This window comes from Tenebrio molitor, chromosome X, assembly GCF_963966145.1.
Source record: "Tenebrio molitor chromosome X, icTenMoli1.1, whole genome shotgun sequence".
NCBI classification, from domain to species: domain Eukaryota; kingdom Metazoa; phylum Arthropoda; class Insecta; order Coleoptera; family Tenebrionidae; genus Tenebrio; species Tenebrio molitor.
This window is the reverse complement of record NC_091055.1, coordinates 11,907,761-11,925,088: the sequence shown is the minus strand read 5'-3', so window position 1 is coordinate 11,925,088 and position 17,328 is coordinate 11,907,761. Positions and strand designations below refer to the sequence as shown.

The 17,328-nt window shown below is 34.3% G+C and overlaps 3 protein-coding genes and 1 long non-coding RNA gene across 11 annotated transcripts; 3 read left to right on the top strand and 1 right to left on the bottom strand.

Annotated features, from left to right (window-relative positions):
• Positions 1 to 526: 526 nt before the first annotated feature.
• On the top strand, positions 527 to 5,162 carry LOC138139802 (mesoderm induction early response protein 1-like). Of its 5 annotated transcripts, none has more exons than XM_069060304.1 (6): positions 527 to 629; positions 898 to 1,147; positions 1,497 to 1,710; positions 1,763 to 1,833; positions 2,080 to 2,463; positions 3,043 to 5,162. In XM_069060304.1, the coding sequence occupies exons 2-6, from the start codon at positions 959 to 961 to the stop codon at positions 3,310 to 3,312; spliced, it is 1,128 nt and encodes a 375-aa protein (XP_068916405.1). In that variant the 5' UTR covers positions 527 to 629; positions 898 to 958; the 3' UTR covers positions 3,313 to 5,162. The 5 variants fall into 5 exon arrangements, with proteins under 5 accessions (XP_068916405.1, XP_068916407.1, XP_068916403.1 ...); XM_069060306.1 differs by having other exon boundaries at positions 1,763 to 1,842; positions 4,593 to 5,162; XM_069060302.1 differs by having other exon boundaries at positions 1,763 to 1,842.
• Positions 5,163 to 6,100: 938 nt separating this feature from the next.
• On the bottom strand, positions 6,101 to 12,719 carry Tdg (Thymine DNA glycosylase). 4 transcript variants are annotated; one of them, XM_069060019.1, is made up of 5 exons: positions 12,538 to 12,719; positions 11,653 to 11,910; positions 8,829 to 8,976; positions 8,411 to 8,773; positions 6,101 to 7,691 (listed from the first exon to the last, which is right to left on the bottom strand). In XM_069060019.1, exons 1-5 carry the CDS (start codon positions 12,717 to 12,719, stop codon positions 6,420 to 6,422), a joined length of 2,223 nt encoding a protein of 740 aa, XP_068916120.1. In that variant the 3' UTR covers positions 6,101 to 6,419. The 4 variants fall into 4 exon arrangements, with proteins under 4 accessions (XP_068916120.1, XP_068916121.1, XP_068916122.1 ...); XM_069060020.1 differs by having other exon boundaries at positions 11,653 to 11,793; XM_069060021.1 differs by lacking the exon at positions 12,538 to 12,719 and adding an exon at positions 11,983 to 12,523.
• LOC138139661 (uncharacterized) lies at positions 11,655 to 13,500 on the top strand. Its single transcript, XR_011162348.1, has 2 exons — positions 11,655 to 11,795; positions 12,580 to 13,500. It is a non-coding gene; the product is annotated as an uncharacterized lncRNA (long non-coding RNA).
• A 400-nt stretch (positions 13,501 to 13,900) lies between these two features.
• On the top strand, positions 13,901 to 16,410 carry Rnf11 (Ring finger protein 11). Its single transcript, XM_069060023.1, has 2 exons — positions 13,901 to 14,310; positions 14,365 to 16,410. Exons 1-2 carry the CDS (start codon positions 14,203 to 14,205, stop codon positions 14,701 to 14,703), a joined length of 447 nt encoding a protein of 148 aa, XP_068916124.1. The 5' UTR covers positions 13,901 to 14,202; the 3' UTR covers positions 14,704 to 16,410.
• The last annotated feature ends 918 nt before the right edge of the window (positions 16,411 to 17,328 follow it).

Here is a 17,328-nt window from a genome sequence, read left to right as displayed (position 1 = left end):
TCAACCGATCTAGAGTTGGTGATTGATTTATGGACAGTGCCACTAAAATCAAATTCAAATTTACACATATCAACTATGTAAAAAATATTTTACGGCCAGTTTACCTTTCAGCAAATTATTTCTACAGTCCACAGAGCATTCGGAACTGGAGGCTATTGCAGCTTTAGAAATATCGTTCAAATTCATCTTAATTTTTCATGATACTAAATGGCACAAAGAATAATAACTAATTTCGAAGACTAAAACATACTCTTTTCTACACTTAATTTTTATGTTTGATGTAAATACTTTTTTACTTCCGTGACCAGAGTTTCTAGCTAGGTTATGAACATTGAAGTATACAAATGTGTGATAGTCGAATGAATGCAAATAATTTAATAAGTTTGTATTGATGTATTTATATCTGTGGTACTATAACAGGGGTTGGATTTTCATCATTGAACGCTTTAATAAGATTTTAATTATACAAAGTGAACACGTTAAAATATATTTATGTACTTCACTTAGCGGTTCATTTTTTTTACGTTGATGGTTGTTTTGTCTTGATGATCTCAGTCACGTGACAAATATGGCGGATGATAATAAGTGGTTTGTGTTTTTGGGAAAAATGAGAAATGTTTAAATAAAAAGTGTGTGCGAATTATTAACTTTTGGGTTTTATTTTTCAATTTAGTTGTGTACAAGCTCTCAGCTAGCAGTTCCAGTTGGATTCACAAAAAAATTTAATATAGTGTAAATAGCGGGCTCATTTTGTACATTTATAACCTCACTTTCTTCAATGTTTTTGTTTGGCAAAATACTATCTCTCAATGGTCATAGTAAAGAATTTATTTATCAAAATTACACCACAATTTTGTAGTTCCAATGCCAATCACTGAATCATACCGTTTTTTGCAGATTAATTCACTTCCATTCGAAGCACAACTAATAACAGAAGTGATGAACGAAGAATAATATCATGGCAGAAGTTGCTTCTCCAAATAAAGATGGAAAAGACAGCGGTTCACCAAACAAAGATAAGTTATTTGACCCTTCGGTTGATATGCTAGTTAATGATTTTGATGATGAACGTACATTAGAAGAGGAAGAAGCGCTAGCAGCTGGAGAATCAGAAGATCCCAACGCCGAACTGTCCAGTTTACAAAAAGTAAGATTGAATTGTGGTTTTCACGAAACACTTTTTTTGCCCCACAATGTTGTGCAACTAGTGTGCTGATACATTTTTTATAGGGTAAAATAAAATACCATGCTTTACAGTTTGGAGAACTTTATTTTACACTTTGATACACTTGCACTTGACCAAGTTTCTTTTTTGCGTAATTTGCCATAGAAATAAAGAAAATAAAAAATGAATTTCTGGTGGAATTTTAGGCATGCTCGTTGCGGTCGTGTGCGTAAACTTCCTACTTGTAAAAAAAGTAATGCTTTGTAATGTTGTACATTAGATTTATTGTTTATATTTGTACATGTTGCACAAATAACTTGTTATTTTGCAGGAGAGTAATATGCCATTAGAAGAACTGCTTGCGTTGTATGGTTATCGAGGTGAAAATCAAGAGAACGAAAGCCCAGTTGATGAAGATCCTGATCCTTCAGAACCGATGGAAGAACAAGAAAGTGAAACAGATCCTCCAGACCAACCTTCAAAGTTGAGAGCTCTGTATGAAAATATCCCTGAAAATGACCAAGATGCGGCTAGATTGTTGCGTTGTATGAATTTAATTTATTGTAATAGTTCATTAATAAATCGTGCTTGTTTCAGCTGTATCAAGGGTAAGTGAAGAAGAAGAGGAAGATTATGACTATAGCCCAGATGAAGATGAGTGGAGAAAGGTTAATAAGGTTATTTCTTTATTATAATTCATTACTAACATTTTATTCATGCATGTACATTTTATTTGAGTAATTTATGAGTAGTTAGATTGAGTAGTAGTGTTGTAGTAGAGTAGTGAAAAGTTGATCGTTGTCTAGTGTTTGAAATGTTAGTTTTGAATATTAGAAATTTTAGTTTTTGGGTGTATCATTTTTACAGAGAGCTTTAGTTCTGTTATTTTGTTTTTTTATTTGTTATGTTTGCAGACCATCATGGTCGGTAGCGATTACCAAGCACAAATTCCAGAAGGTTTATGCCACTACGACGACGCATTGCCTTACGAAAATGAAGATAAACTGTTGTGGGATCCATTAATGATAAATGCTACAATCGCGGAAGAATTTTTGAAAAAGGCGGCCGAAATATCAAAACCGCCAATCCCCATGGGCAGTCATTTAAGAGACGACGAACAAGCTTTGTATTTATTGCAGCAGTGCGGTCACAACGTTGAAGAAGCTTTAAGGCGTTTAAGGATGAACGTAGCGCCAAGTTCGGATACAATGAGCCTTTGGTCAGAAGAAGAGTGTCGAAATTTTGAATCTGGAGTCAGGTGTTTCGGGAAGAATTTCCATTTAATACAACAGAATAAGGTAACATAACTTCATAGCAGTATTAAACGCAAAATTATTGCAAGACTGACTAATTTCCATGATGTTAAGTGGCAGTATTTAGTTGTCGTAGTTACGTTGCTTTTAACTTTACAATTATATTAAAAAAAAAAATTCCAAGACTATGGCTTTGCAGTTTAACGCACTCTGTGTGTGGTAAACATTTGTAACAATTAGTTTAAGTGGATTCAGGCATTACTAGATTTTTTGGTGCTGGCGTTAAAAATTGTCTAGGATAATGACTAGTTTAATTTTACAAATTGTTACAATGTTTTTTAATTAGGTTTTGTGTCGCTTTTGTTCGCAAAATTTGTAAGTGCCTATTGTCTGTTAATTTAATTATGTCACACTTTGTATTTGTAAAAAGTACAAATTGGAATAATATTTTGTTAATAAAATGGATTTGGTTTATTTTTTAGTTTGTCTGAATCCACTCGAGTAATAATAAATTGGCTTTTTGTGGCTTTGTGTCATTTGTGGGCTTGTGGACGGTGGGTGCGAGTGTGCTTTTCCAAATACCAAAATGATTATTTATTTTAAAAGAGTAGTATGTGGTTAAAGGTTCGTACAAGGTCTGTGGGAGAATTAGTTCAGTTCTATTATTTGTGGAAGAAATCTGAAAGGCATGACATATTTGCCAACAAAACGAGATTGGAAAAAAAGAAATATACTTTACATCCGGGTCTTACTGATTTTATGGATAGATTTTTAGAAGATCAGGATGGTAGAGATAGAAGTTCTTCCCCAAATGTACAGTGCAGTGTTTCAGACAATAAAAAAAGTGTTCCAGAAAATGTTTCACAACAGACAAAATCGTCATCCGATGCATAGTAGTCATTATTTAAATATTTAGCATAAATATGCTAATTAGATGAACTAACATTTTATTATTTTTTACAAAAGATTTGCTGTAAATCAATTAGTTCCTGTATTTTGGTACATTTATTTTCATGGAACTCATATTTGTTAATTTATTTATATTTTTATATTAATATATTTTCCCCATATATTGCAAAAATATTATTTTATATTCATATAAATAGTTATGTAAATAATTTTACAATAGCGCTATTTTTAGTATTAATTTTTGTTACTTTATTATTGTGACAAATAATTTATTTGTATCATTTGTTTTATTTTATATTTCACATTTTAAGCCGACGGTTATTTTATTTTTTATTTACGAATATTGTAGTTTGCTACAAGTATTCCTATTATTAGCAAAACGACCCTTGTTTTGGAGATTATCTAATTTCAATTTTTTTGAGGTTAGATAATCTATTGTTTTGTTTCTTGTTTTTTCTTTTTATTTAGTTGAACTCGAGTCATTTAAAAGTATTTTCTAATTCATTAATTTAACATAGGTTTCTTCAACACATACGTATTAATTTAGAAATTAAATTTAGTTTGCGTATAGCGGTTAATTAATTTGTTCTGTTAGCGTTATTTGGAACAAATTATTTTATTGACGACCTTTATAGAAAACTGCATAAGATTTCTGGGCCATCATTTTCAATTTATTTTAATAGGATTCAAATAATTTGCACAATTTATACAAATTAATAAACTACCTACATAACATCTAATATAATCTATATATGCGTTACTTGAACATTTTAAGAGTGATTACTATTCATTCATCGAACAATTTCTTCAAAATTCTGAGAATTGACATTTTTTTTACCACTTCCATTTCACCCAGTATTGATTTTGTAATAATGAATAGTAATACCAAATTTGATTCTAGATTTCGTTGTGAATAGAAATGACATTACTGTTTTATTATGCACTATGACGATTGTTACATTTTTAAGTTAAATTTACTCATAATCAGATTAAAATGTTTTCGTAACGCTACGCTCCCTGTAAATAACTAAATAGCGTAATGGTACTGAATCTTGAACGATCGTAATTTAAACAGTGACGAATTAAGCCACGTTTCTTTAAGAACCAGCCTAAAATGTTATTTCACGTTTCTTCCACAAAAATGTGCACCTTATAACCTCATGCTAAGCTCCGGATTGTACAAAATTGAGTACCATTATTATAAAAAAAAAACAATCGATCTAATAATATATTTCCACCTGACTACGAATGTTGATGTCTTTCAGACATTTCAGTGCCTAGACGCGATCATTTTTATAGGCTTGGTATAAGGAGTCAGCCCGTTTTACAGTATTTTCGTTATTAATTGGTCCATTAATCTTTTCAATACCTACCTACTTGTGAAATCTTAATTCTAAGGATAAGTGGTAAATTGGGCATATTTTTACATATAATTGTTTTTGTACAAACTATAATAATATTAATTAGGATAGAGATTATTTATAAAATCTTGCAAAGATTGAGTAATTATTTTTTATGACCTAGTGCACATATACCTAATAACTTTCTATTTTTCCCAATCTAACACACTAATATTTGGTTTAAAATAATAAAAACGTATTGTAGTAGGTATATTTGCATATGTTTTATTAGTTTTGAATTTTGTAAATGAACTTGATAGACACGAACTTAATTGTTGACAAATAAGTTTCGCAAAGTCTGTCAAATATTGGTAGTCAACATTATGAATTCACAATTATTCAAGCAATTTGTTACATCTTTTTTATTTATTGAAAGTAATATTTATATTGCTTTGTGAGACTTTATCAAATGAATAAAAGTATATTTTTATTAAATGTTTTTTATTCTTGACGAATTTAACATAAACGGAAATTACACAACAGTTCAGTTTGCTCAAAGTATGCAACGAAAAAACAGACCGTATTAACAGCGATGGCCAAGAGATGTTCCACCGGAATTTCAACAAACACGGTTATTTGTGATAAACACTGATAAATTCACTTACCATTTTCTTCATTCCCTTTTCGTAAATGAAATTCTATTAATATTTGCATGAATGTCACGACTGACAGCTGACAGTTCACATTTTCACAGAAATTTTGTTTTCCATAGCCACCCTTTATCTTTTTTCCGTATACAGCACTATTAACACTGTATACTGGGTGAATTTAAAAACAAGGCCTTGTAATAAAAAAAAAGGTGTAAATCGCACAGTTAATAATCTGAGGCTGCCAAAAAAAATTGTTTTACAAAAAACAAAACATTTCAAAACACACATAAAACACTTAATAACAAGAAGTTACGAAAGTTTCCTGAGATGATTAATTCAGCGATGTAATCCACTTAATGATGAGCAGTCATTTTTTATGCGGGTTGTGCGTGATTAAAGGGGATACGGTTTAATTCGGCGATTCGAAGCAAGTTTGGATTTAGCAACTTTATGATAAAATAAAAATACATCATTGAACTAAACAAAATTTATTTGATCTTTTTTTTTTCGTTAATTAGTAATACTGTTTAAAGTACAAAAATTGAAGATAGAATTTCTTAAATTGTGAAACTATTACGAGTATTAAATATAACATTAGATATAAAAAAATGTCACATTTTTGTAATAACATAATGAACAGGTAATATTAAATAAATATCAGTTCTGTTACTATAAAAGTAGTTTTCAACTTTTTTAAAATGAGCAAACCACTTACAAAGTATTTTGTGGCCGGCTCATCCTTGAATGCAGTGATATGTGGGAAGGGTACAAGAAAAGACGACCTGAAGAGCTATAACAAATGTTTATTTAAATGAATGACATGGGCTACAGCTATAACGATGAACCACACACTCAGAGTTAACACACACACACACTCGACTGAGATCTGAATGTAGAATAATGCACGAAACCCTTGGCCTATCTAACATTCAAAGTTTAGAGAAAATACTTATGACAAAAAAATATCACCATTTACCCTGTGCAAGTCTCTGTTGTTGTCAAAATGCAAGTGACCAACTGTACTCAAGCGGACAGACTTGCTAGGTACTAGCTGAACATATGGTACAGGTACACAACATGAATACACAGTGACGGAAACCAATCAGAAGCCGCCCAAGTAAGGGGGGTAGCCAGGCGGGTGTGTCGGCGCGGGCTGTGGGTAACTATAGTAGGGGTAATTCGGGCTGGGCATGTGCAAACCCGGCCCGTACCCTTGAGCGTAGGGCAATTGCGGGTAAGCCAGCGGCATCGGCTCGTAATGGCCGCTCCAAGTGGGGGTGGGGTACAGGGGGTACCCCGAAGACGGGGGATAGTTGTAGGGGACAGGACTGGCTCTTGACGACACGTTGTAGTTATTGAACTGGCCGGAATACTGGTCTGGGGCCTCGCTCAGCGGCGTCTCCCCCTCGGTTATGCTCGGAATCTGATCCACCAAAGATTCCAAACCCGACAAACTCTTGGAAGCTATGTCTTGGGGCTGTCGTGGTGATGCGTACTGGGCCTCATGGGGGGGATCCATGTTGTACGAGTGGTAGGGATAGTGTGTCTGTTCACTATTAGACGACGGAGCGGGGCTGCTCAGCCGACATTCCGCCTCCTCGGCCATGCTTGTCGGAGGCTCGAAATCGGGAGGACCTAAACTAGGAGATGCTGGTGAGCCCAGCTGTTCTGAGCTGATGGCAGCGCTGATTTCTGAGCTGAGGTCCGAGTGGGTGAAGGGCTGTGAATGGGGGCGGGGGGATTGGCTGTATGGGGGCCTGGGAGACTGGCTGTAGGGCGGTCTTGGGCTCTGAGTGTAGCCCTGGGGCTGGGCGTACAGATTGCTCGAGCTGTTGGGTGGTGTGAGTGCTGGCCCCATCTGGTAGAAATTATTCGGTGACTGGATCGGTGACGGATTTGAGTAACATTGAGACATGTTGGTCGATGTATTGTTATCCGGTGGAGGTATGTCCATGTTTTCCACTTTGACTTTTTTAGGCCGGCCTCTCTTCTTTTTGGGGAAATCACAGTTATTTTGTTGAGTCGGTGGCGATTTGCGGACCACCGGCTTGGGGGGTGGCTCCTCGCCCTCCACTTTTATTTTTTTAGGCCGACCTCGTTTCTTTTTGCACGGCACAATAGTGCCGTCCTCTTTTTTGATCACAGCATTACTTATGTCAGTGAGTTCGGTGGAATATGGATCGGGCTTCGGTTCGGCTTCGTAACATGATTTCACGCGGGGTTCCGCGAACACCATTTCTGATTCATCGATCTCTGTTATTACACCGTTCAAGTAGTCGCGGAATTTCTTTAGCGCTGCGTAAAATGGTACCTTGTCCGCCGCTCTCGGAAGCTGCGCGCATCTTGCACTCGACGAAGGCATCACCCACATGTACTGCAAGGAAATATTTTTTTTCTATCAAAAATCATTCATTCTATTATCACCACAACTCGCTAAATCATTTTTCTATATCTCGACCCTCTACATCCACCGGCAAGAAATTATTCAAACATGGAAATCACCGACAAATGGGCCCACCAACCCGTAAAATTTATACTGCTTTTTTGCAATGCGCAATATGTAACTAACAAACATGCTAAAAATTAATTTTCAACTCGGAGGTCACCAGAATATAACCAATCAATTTACCACTTTTATCATTTTTTTTTTTTTACAAACACGATTCTGGTACCAATCAAAAAAATCTGGCAATATTTATAAACTCGTCACCACGGTTACGGATTTTTGCCCTTCATCAAAACATCAAAAAATGACGAAAACACAAATCCTTTAAAACATACCCATCTGCAAACACGTGATACAATCAATATTATACATTTTTGACCTCCGGATAAAACTGTAACCGCAACGTTTCTATCAGATATATAATTTAATTACCCGAAAATGTATAAATCACCAGATTTAAGCTTACTCATGTAAGTGTTTGTTTCTCGGAATTTTGATTTCGTGTTGAACAGAAAGATCTAAAAATTTTTACTGAACATCAAATTTTACGTTACGAACCAAAAATATACACACAGAACACGAAAATACTTACTTTTTACGATAGCGTAAAATTTATTTTGAATAAAGGAAAAAAACAAAAAACTTACTGTGTTAGTGCCGTCCACCAGGTCCGGTTGTCGTCCAAACTTGAAATCTTTCTTTCCAGAAAACACCTCATAAATCAACTTGCCGTTAAAAACGGCTATTTTAGGTCGAAATTTTCGCAATTTTTCTAATAATATTTGACTACCCTCTTTAATTTCCTTACGAGTTAGATCGGCACTACCCTTTGTCGCACGCTGTACCATATTTGTAAAGCCGATGCCTACTTGAAGTAATTTATAATCTTCGTCAGCTGACACTTGCTGTTGTGTTAGTCCCGACAAGTACAAACATTTCCAAAAATGATTTCCGGGACCCGCATAATGATGACCTTTGTAGGCCGCAAATAAGCCAGGATTTATACCAATCTACGATGTAATAACAATCAATTTCGATCCGATATCTATTCTGTTAACGACTTACAATGATAATGTCTAAATTTTCGGTCAGATGATCGGGCAATGTTCGTTTGGATACCTCCTCTTCGGGCATTCCATTAAATCGATCGTGTTTTTTTCTTTCTTTTATAGGCCGCGGAATTCCACCGTTCATGTCTTGACTATAGTCCGGCCTAGTAAAATTCATATTTTATAACATACAGAAATTGTCTGGAAACACAAAATCATAACAAAACATACCATTAGTAAACATAACGATAAAAACAACTATATTAACAATAACTACAATTATAATAAAAGTAGTAAATAGCAACAAAAATGTAAGTGAATAACACAAGATTTTTTTGAAAACAATACATTTTCATCACGTGGTCAGAATTACAATTAACGTAACCCGAAATTTGTCAAAAATAACATACAAAGGTGTTATTTATCGTAAAAAATATTTACTACTTATATGTAATTATTTTTTTTTATATTTGTACTACGCATTTGATACATGAATTTAAGTAATTTTAATGTTTTGTATATTTCGTTTGGTCACAACTGCTCTGATGATGACAATAATACAGTGTGGAAACTACTTATGGAATAAATTCAGTAATTTTAATTAAATTAATGACATTTATCGAAAACGGTGAAACAGGTTAATTTTTATTTCTCATAGTACTTATTTTAGGTTGCTTCACTTGTTAATAACGTCGTCCGTTTTTGAACTATGACGTCATCACCAATTTTTTTTAAATGACAACCCTCACTTTTTTCCTCCCAATCATAACAATTTTTTTGAGCAAATGACAGACTTTACTTCAAAAATTTAATTTAATTTTTAATGTAAACATTTTAATTGACCTCAAACAAAAACAAACAAACATCCAAGGTTAACAATAAAATTTAATGCAAGTGTTGAAATTGTCCGCCACCAACGATTTGGCACTCATCGACACTTTGTACTAAGGTAACGACAACTCATTGTTCATTTTTGAGACTCCAAATAAACGAGAGGACGTTATCGATAAATGCCGTGAGTGGGACAAAGACAGAAGTACACTATTTTTAGGGATTTTTGTGACTTGAAATTTAAGTGTCAAACAGATTAACTTAACATTACGCCAAATAAGAGAGATGGAAATATTCGTCGCAACCGTTGTCGTTACTACCTTATTAAATGTATTATCGAGAACCTTACTTTGTACACTCCGCTCAAAAATGTCCAGGCTAATTTGTTCCATTTCAGCGCGAATTCTCTACCGTAAATCTTCGAAACTGTTTGGTTTATTAAAATAAATCTTCTATTTTAAATAAACCCATACAAAAGAATTTTTACACTAAAAATTAAATTAAATTTTTGAAGTAAAATTTGTCATTTTCTCAAAAAAATTGTTATGTAAGGTACTGTCTTACGCCGCATCTACGAAGCAACGCAAGACCAATTGTTTTCATTCATCGTTTAGGTAGTAGGAAGGTCTATCAGAAAGAGAAGAAAAAAGTAGGGGGTCATTGAAAAAAAAAAATGAGTGTGACGTCATAGCTCAAAAATAGATGACGTCATGAACAAGTGAAGCAACTTATAATCATTATGAGAAATAAAAATTGACCTGTTTCAGCGTTTTCGACAAACGTGATTAGTTTTGAAATCACTGAATTTATTCCATAAGTAGTTTCCACACTGTATAATGGCCACAGATGTAGGGATGTAGCGCATTTTGATTTGCTGCTTAAAAATACCTTTAATTTAATCTAACCATAAAATTGATTTTAGCCACAAGTTTCATTTTAACAAATTCACAGTGATCCATTTTATTAAAATTTAATACACTTTATGCGCAGATCATGTGACACACACATAGGAACTTGAGACACAACAAAAGAAACGTGACGTCACGGATCTGATGTTAATTACAAAACACTTTTTCTTAGTAAATATAGAAAAACGTAACTAAATTTACTGTCTCTCGTGATGTTATTGTACAGTTCTGAAGTCGAGTTCATTACTGTGTACTGTCCCTCCACTATAATACTAGATAAAAAGCAAGACTGGTAGTCACCTTCTGGTACTTTCTACTTTATACGATTGGCAACTTTGATCTTTGTCCGCAGTGATATTCGACCAATTTTTGTACATTTTAGGGTTACTGTGATTACATTTACAGGCTTTAATTAGAAATTGTAACGTTTTGTGAAAAATACTTCCGAATTCGTGTTTACACGATCTCATTTGACATTTTTGATATTTGACACATTGACAGAATTTTCCCAAAACACGTCTTAAGGCGGCCTTATACCAACGCAACATGTTACCAATTGTTGCCTTGGTGTAAGGTGGCCTTTACACCACACAATTTTGTATAATTTACACTAGGGAGGAAACGGATAGTGAAAAGAAAAGAATTTGTTATTAATGTACGTCAACAGTGCCATATATGTTTTAGTTACTTTGACGAAAAAAGTGTACACTATTCGGCCGTTTAAAAAATATAATATCAACGGAAATAATTAAATAAAATAAAGTGTTCAAAAAATGTACACAGTATACTTTTGAACAGGTATTGGAAAAACATTTTCTGCAGTGGCTCTTTCTTGAAAATTATGCAAGAAAACATCTTGAATTTGATTACGTCGACTTCGTGACGTCATAAATGTCACTTTAACAGAGCAGACATGAGTCATGCCCACTTGTTTTTGAAATAATTTTGATCACAACATATGACAATTAATGTAAATGTATTGATGTTTTTGATAAAATTCACAGTACTAGAAAAAAACGTGTCAGGTAAAAAACGTTTTTGTTTAAATAAAATCCTTTAGGGACTTTAAATGAAGCGAAGGAGAGTTTGAAAGGAACTTACTGTTCAGGTTTAATCTTCTTTTTTCTCCCCCGTTTCTTGGGCCCTGGCATGAGCTGGTTGTTGAGCGGGGGCATGGGACTGATAAGATGAGGAGGCCCTTGTGCAGCAGGAAGCATCGGAATAGGATCATCGTCAATAAAACTGTAAGGATCTTCGAGTTTTTCACATTTCACTTCATGATTAACACTGGCAGTGTTTGAAAGCAACATATCAGCACTAGTTTCATAACCATCATCATGGGGTTCAAGTTTCATGTTTCTATACATAAAAACACAACCATTAAATAACGTTGTTTAGAAACACTTTCAGTGAAAAAACATAGGCACTTACATTTATCTGAGGGCGTGTTACAACCTATTATACGAGACATCATGCAGGATGCAGTACGTTATACATGATGAATTTCGCTTTGACTTGTTATTTTTGAGTCAAGGTCTTAAGGGTAGCTCTACGCTGTTCGTTGTGTGCTTTTTGATAATTAGGCAACACGTAAACATTGAAGGCAAACTGGTGAACTGGGTGTTGTGTAAACCTTACAGCGGTCATCAAACATTTTTGCTAGGTACATGCGGCAAAAATAATTTTCGAAAATCTAGGAGGGTTCGAGAATCGAGATGTCGAATGGACAGACGAAGTGGGAGATTCTCGGTTGGGGGACCAAAAATAAACAAACAAATTTCGGAAATGCCGAGGTGGTCGGTGGAAATGGGGAAAAGTTTGAACATTGGGCGATTAAGTAATGATTGTTTCGAAATAGATAAAGGTGTAGGCGGCATCTGCGGGGCAAGAATCAGGATGAATTTGGAGCTCAAGGGGCACAAGACTGTTTACATGCTCGCAAAGCAGCGCGTGTAGGGCAAAGGGTTGATCATCTATCTAACTTACAGCTTGTACTTATTGGAGAAGGTCACAGGGTGGTTGTTGTAGGAGTCGTAAGAGAGAGGTCCGGGTCCGAGTCCGGAGACTCCAGAGTCCGGAGCCCCGCCACCGCCACCGCCGCCTCCGCCCGCCTCCATCGTTGCTCCTAGCAATGTGGAGGACTCGCGGAAAAGAGTTGCCACCTGCATCGGCGATCGTACCGAGCTGTCGCTCGTCCAAAAACGCAAAAACCGCACACACGTTACATCTAGCTCCTACACTAGCTTTAGAAAAACCCAACAACAACCTCACCCTTTAAAAATAGTCCCAACTCTGTGATTGGTTCAACGAACGTTTCTGAAAAATCAATAGAATGTTATCGGCCTGTATTTTTGTGGAAGCCTTGTTCCGGAGCTCATTGTCGGTGTCTCCGTCGGCGTCGCTTTCTCCGACGCCTGACGTTGCTTTTTCATCAGCGCATTCTAGGAAAAAATATGCTCAACTAAAAAAAATTTAAATGACATAATTGCATTACCAATACGTAGAAACCTGTGCGTTCCTATCTGTATCTGCCTTCATCTGGTACAGATGGCGGTGCAAAATTTTCGATACATTTCGATATCAAGTTTCGAATGCCAAAACAAAAATACATATTCAAAATTCAAACGGTTCATACATCAAGTAAAAAAAAACATGAAAAAACGATTGCTAAAACGAAGGTGGTCATTAATCCATCGATCCCCTCACGTAAAATAAAAAAATTGTAAAAATTTTATCATATTTTGTTTCAAAACAAGTTCAGTAACAAGATTATATGTACATAAACTGGTAGAAAATCTTATCTGGTTATACTAGAAAATGTAATTTCACTTTCACAACTTATGTCATTACATATTTTTCCAATAAATAATCCATGGTTTCATTTCCAATCAAATATGTATTAAAGTCGCACATACCTACCTACCTACTTTTCGTGCATATATGACTATATGAGTATGCAAAATATCTCAGTAATGTATCGAGACACAAATTTATGGTTTTTAAATGAAACATTCAGTTTTTTTACATTTTTTGAGTGGGATTTTTAGCGTTGATTTTTTTAAAACTAAATAACGTAGTCCATCTTACAGAATTTTAAATAATCTTTTTAAAAACATAAACTTCTTAATGTTCATACTTAATGATTAAAAGTTATTCGAGTTTAAAAATTAATCAAAAATTTGTCGTCGACGGCGTACCAAGAACGACGACAACAACAAACAACAATGACTCAGAAGATTTTAAATTACTTGGAATTCATATCTACGATATCTACATACATTGTCCGTGTCGTGGTCCGTGCGTTTCACAGATGATTTCTGTAACAAACTATGAGTAACAGAATTATTTAAATTCATACTAGAGGTCAGCACTCTGTCAAATTTTGACAATTGACAGTGTCAAATTAGAAAAAAAAAAAGAATGAAAATGGTAATTGTGGTTGGCAAGGTAACTCCATTGTTAATATTTATGTGTCAATATTTTTGAGAATAGTGATAAGAATAATTTAAATCTGACGATTTTGTCTCGGAATATCCGCACGAATCCCCGAAAAGTCTACATGTTCGAGATATTGTTGTTTTGTCGTTTCACAAAATGTGGCATTGCTAGGAAGTTAAATAATGATATAAATGCGTGACAAGCATAAATACGATGGGTAATTGCTTGAAACGGTCGACAACTGATGATATTTCACTGTTGAGAGGTAGCGATAGCGTTCGTGAGTCATCATCAGATCAGCTGGGGCCCCCCAACTACCAAGTACGTAAACATAGCTTCAATATTAGCGGTGATCATTGATTGGTGCTTTTTAAGGAAACCCTTCCCATCCAAGCAGCCTCCCCCGTCTACCACCCGTCACCCAGCGTGACCCGGTCCGTAGCGCAACTGACCGAAGAGGAGCAGGTTAAGATTGCGAAGCGGATCGGTCTAATACAGCACCTGCCGACGGGCATGTACGATGGGTGCAAGAAGGCCAGGGAATGCGTCATCTGCATGGTAGAATTTCTTGTAGGTGACGCTCTGCGTTATCTTCCGTGCATGCACACTTACCATATGAGTTGCATTGATGATTGGCTTATGCGCAGTTTGACATGCCCCAGCTGTATGGAGCCTGTTGATGCTGCTCTGCTCACTAGTTACGAGACCAATTGACAGCCAGTGCCTTGCAACTGATCGTGAAACACTGTGATCTGAACTGTCTATGAACGGGCGTGAATGGAGTGTGGCTGTGAACCTCAGTTAGCTGGTAATAGCTATGTTTACATGTAGGTATTACTCAGTTCTTTGAGATGACTGTAATGTATATAATTCTAGATAGCAGTCTGTTTATTATATTAAGTTACTTGGTTTTAAGTGGTGATAGTCTGACAGATACGATGTTCTCCTCCCACAGTGGAAGGCCGGTTCCTTCCAGCAAGCAAAGGCCAAAAACTGTTCACCATTTTTATCTATCTTATAAATAATACTCTAGGAATGGTTTATTCACTACAAACAATTAGGCTAGATTTACAGTTTCTGTAATTAATGAAATACAAATGGTTCATATTTTACAAAAACTCATTTGTGAAAACTTAGCCCAGATAGACTTAATTATCTAAGTAAGCAAATGTCAAAAAGTTCACAATAAATCTTAGAGAATACATTTTACATCACTTCGTGGTGATACTTAGGAGTCAAGTAGAAGTAATTATAAAGTTTAATAAACTAAGAGATGCTGTTTCAAGACTATATCATAGTGATAATCTTAACAATCAACTAAAGTGGTGAACTGGTTTAGCTTGTCCTTCAGAATAAATGAAAAGTTGAGTAATTTTTTTTTTTGTGATAGAATTTACAAGTGGACTTAACCTACAAAAGAGACATTTTCTTCTAAATAATAATTGGGTGAAATATTCTCAAATCAGATCGACTCACGGTAATTTATTTGTCAGCTCGAAATTTGATAAAGTTACCTAAGAGAAATTGTCATTCAATACGAAGCGGTGTTTACAAAATTACATTTTTATCATTCGAGAATACCAAACATTTATCCGACGTACTTGAAAATAAAGGAATAGTGTTTGTGTTTTGGAAAATGATAATGTTTCAAAGTTGTTTTGTTGAAGGATCGGTAAAACAATATTTTTATTGTTGAACAGTCGAACAGTGATAGGACCGTTTGTTTGAATTCTGCGAAAACGAGTAGGAATTTCAAACATCTACAAATAAACTCCAAACGTACATTTTTTCTGATAGATGTCTTTACTAGAAAATAAGCAATAAAATGTGAGAAAATCTATTTTTGGAACGTAGATAGAATTCGTAGTTAATAATATTGTTGCGAGTCGTCTGATGAAGAATCTCAGTTTGTCAACTTCTAAATCTGCGGAATGAAAGAAATTATAAGTCTTGTGATAACGAGAAAATCACCACATTCCCAAAAGTACTTTCAGATTTTCATTACTTAAAACTTGAGCGGAAGTACGTCCAGTTCATATTCTCGTATTATTTCTAAATAAGTGATATATCAGTAGCTTGTTACAATGCAATCTACTTTATAAGCATACATAATAAGCATATTAGTTTCTTGATCGCTGTTACATGTTTTTATTTTGACAAAATTTTAATATTCGACATAGGAACATACTTACAAGTTTTATACAATAATGTATAGAATTCTCAAAGTGATAGCTATACATATATACATATATATCAGTTAAGTTGGTGTGCTGTGCTTACAGTTCTGTTACTGTTATTGAAGGTGTTGTATTTAGTTATATGCAGTTATTTCATTTATTCCTAGTGAAATATTTTGTCAACAACAATCAAATATTGTTCATATACCTTTGTTCTTTATTAATAATAAATATGGAAATGTGATATGGTTTTTGATTCTACTAATTTTGTATAGTTATATTACTTTGTTTAAGTTTTACACATTTTAACAGTTTTCCTATCGATAATAAACAATAAACTGTATAGTTTGTATTGTGAGTATTATTAAATACTATTTACACGAAATGTAAAATAACCGACCGTTCCCGACTATCCACACATTATCACTCGTTAATTTTTTTTATCCAACAAATTTTTGTTAAGTACCTATTTCTAGTTGCAAATTATTCTCGTCTAAAAAAAACATGTTTTGGTTAAAAATTTCAAAAACAAATTTTTAATAACATTATGCAACAATATCGTGTCGTTCGCATGATTCGTGTTATTAAGTAGCTGCATCAACAAATATGAGAAATGTCACTAATATTAAAAACATTTAGAGATACATATTTTACAATCCGATATAACGTGTGCAAATAATAAACAATTGTTGTAAATATTTGTACTTGATTATTGTTTTGCAAGAATAATCAATCTCAAAAATGAGGAAAATTACCACACAAAAAGTATAAGAATGAAAAAAATGTTTTGTAAGGGTTGGTGACAACTCACTTCTTAGTTCTTTTAAATAGATTTGTAATTTATGCAATAACACTTCTGTACGTTGTATAATGGGTTGCCTGCACTGGTGTTATTGGAGTCCATTTGGAAGTTTTGATACATAATTTTATTTTCATCTATGTAAATATATCAACATTTTTCCACCGAAGAATAAATTGTCTTACGATTTTATCTCCATTTTGTACGTCAGTTGTTCGAATAGTTCCGAATTAAGCAGTAAGCAGCAACATGAAAAATATCAGGATCACAAGTTTGACAATTTACTTTTATAGATAAAAAATAAGCGTGTGCGACGTTAATCAAAATTTATTATAATAAATTGCGTTAAATATAAATAAAAGA

Bases quoted from the DNA above. Each gene is read 5' to 3' on its own strand.
- LOC138139802 (XM_069060302.1), top strand. From the start codon at position 959: ATGGCAGAAGTTGCTTCTCCAAATAAAGATGGAAAAGACAGCGGTTCA. The intron at 1,148-1,496 runs GTAAGATTGAAT...GTTATTTTGCAG, and splicing joins AACTGTCCAGTTTACAAAAA to GAGAGTAATATGCCATTAGA. The intron at 1,843-2,079 runs GTTATTTCTTTA...TTATGTTTGCAG, and splicing joins AGTGGAGAAAGGTTAATAAG to ACCATCATGGTCGGTAGCGA.
- Tdg (XM_069060019.1), bottom strand. From the start codon at position 12,719: ATGCAGGTGGCAACTCTTTTCCGCGAGTCCTCCACATTGCTAGGAGCA. The intron at 8,977-11,652 runs GTAAGTTCCTTT...GAATTTTACTAG, and splicing joins AAGAAGATTAAACCTGAACA to GCCGGACTATAGTCAAGACA. The intron at 7,692-8,410 runs GTAAGTTTTTTG...ATTTCCTTGCAG, and splicing joins TGGTGGACGGCACTAACACA to TACATGTGGGTGATGCCTTC.
- Rnf11 (XM_069060023.1), top strand. From the start codon at position 14,203: ATGGGTAATTGCTTGAAACGGTCGACAACTGATGATATTTCACTGTTG. The intron at 14,311-14,364 runs GTACGTAAACAT...GTGCTTTTTAAG, and splicing joins TGGGGCCCCCCAACTACCAA to GAAACCCTTCCCATCCAAGC.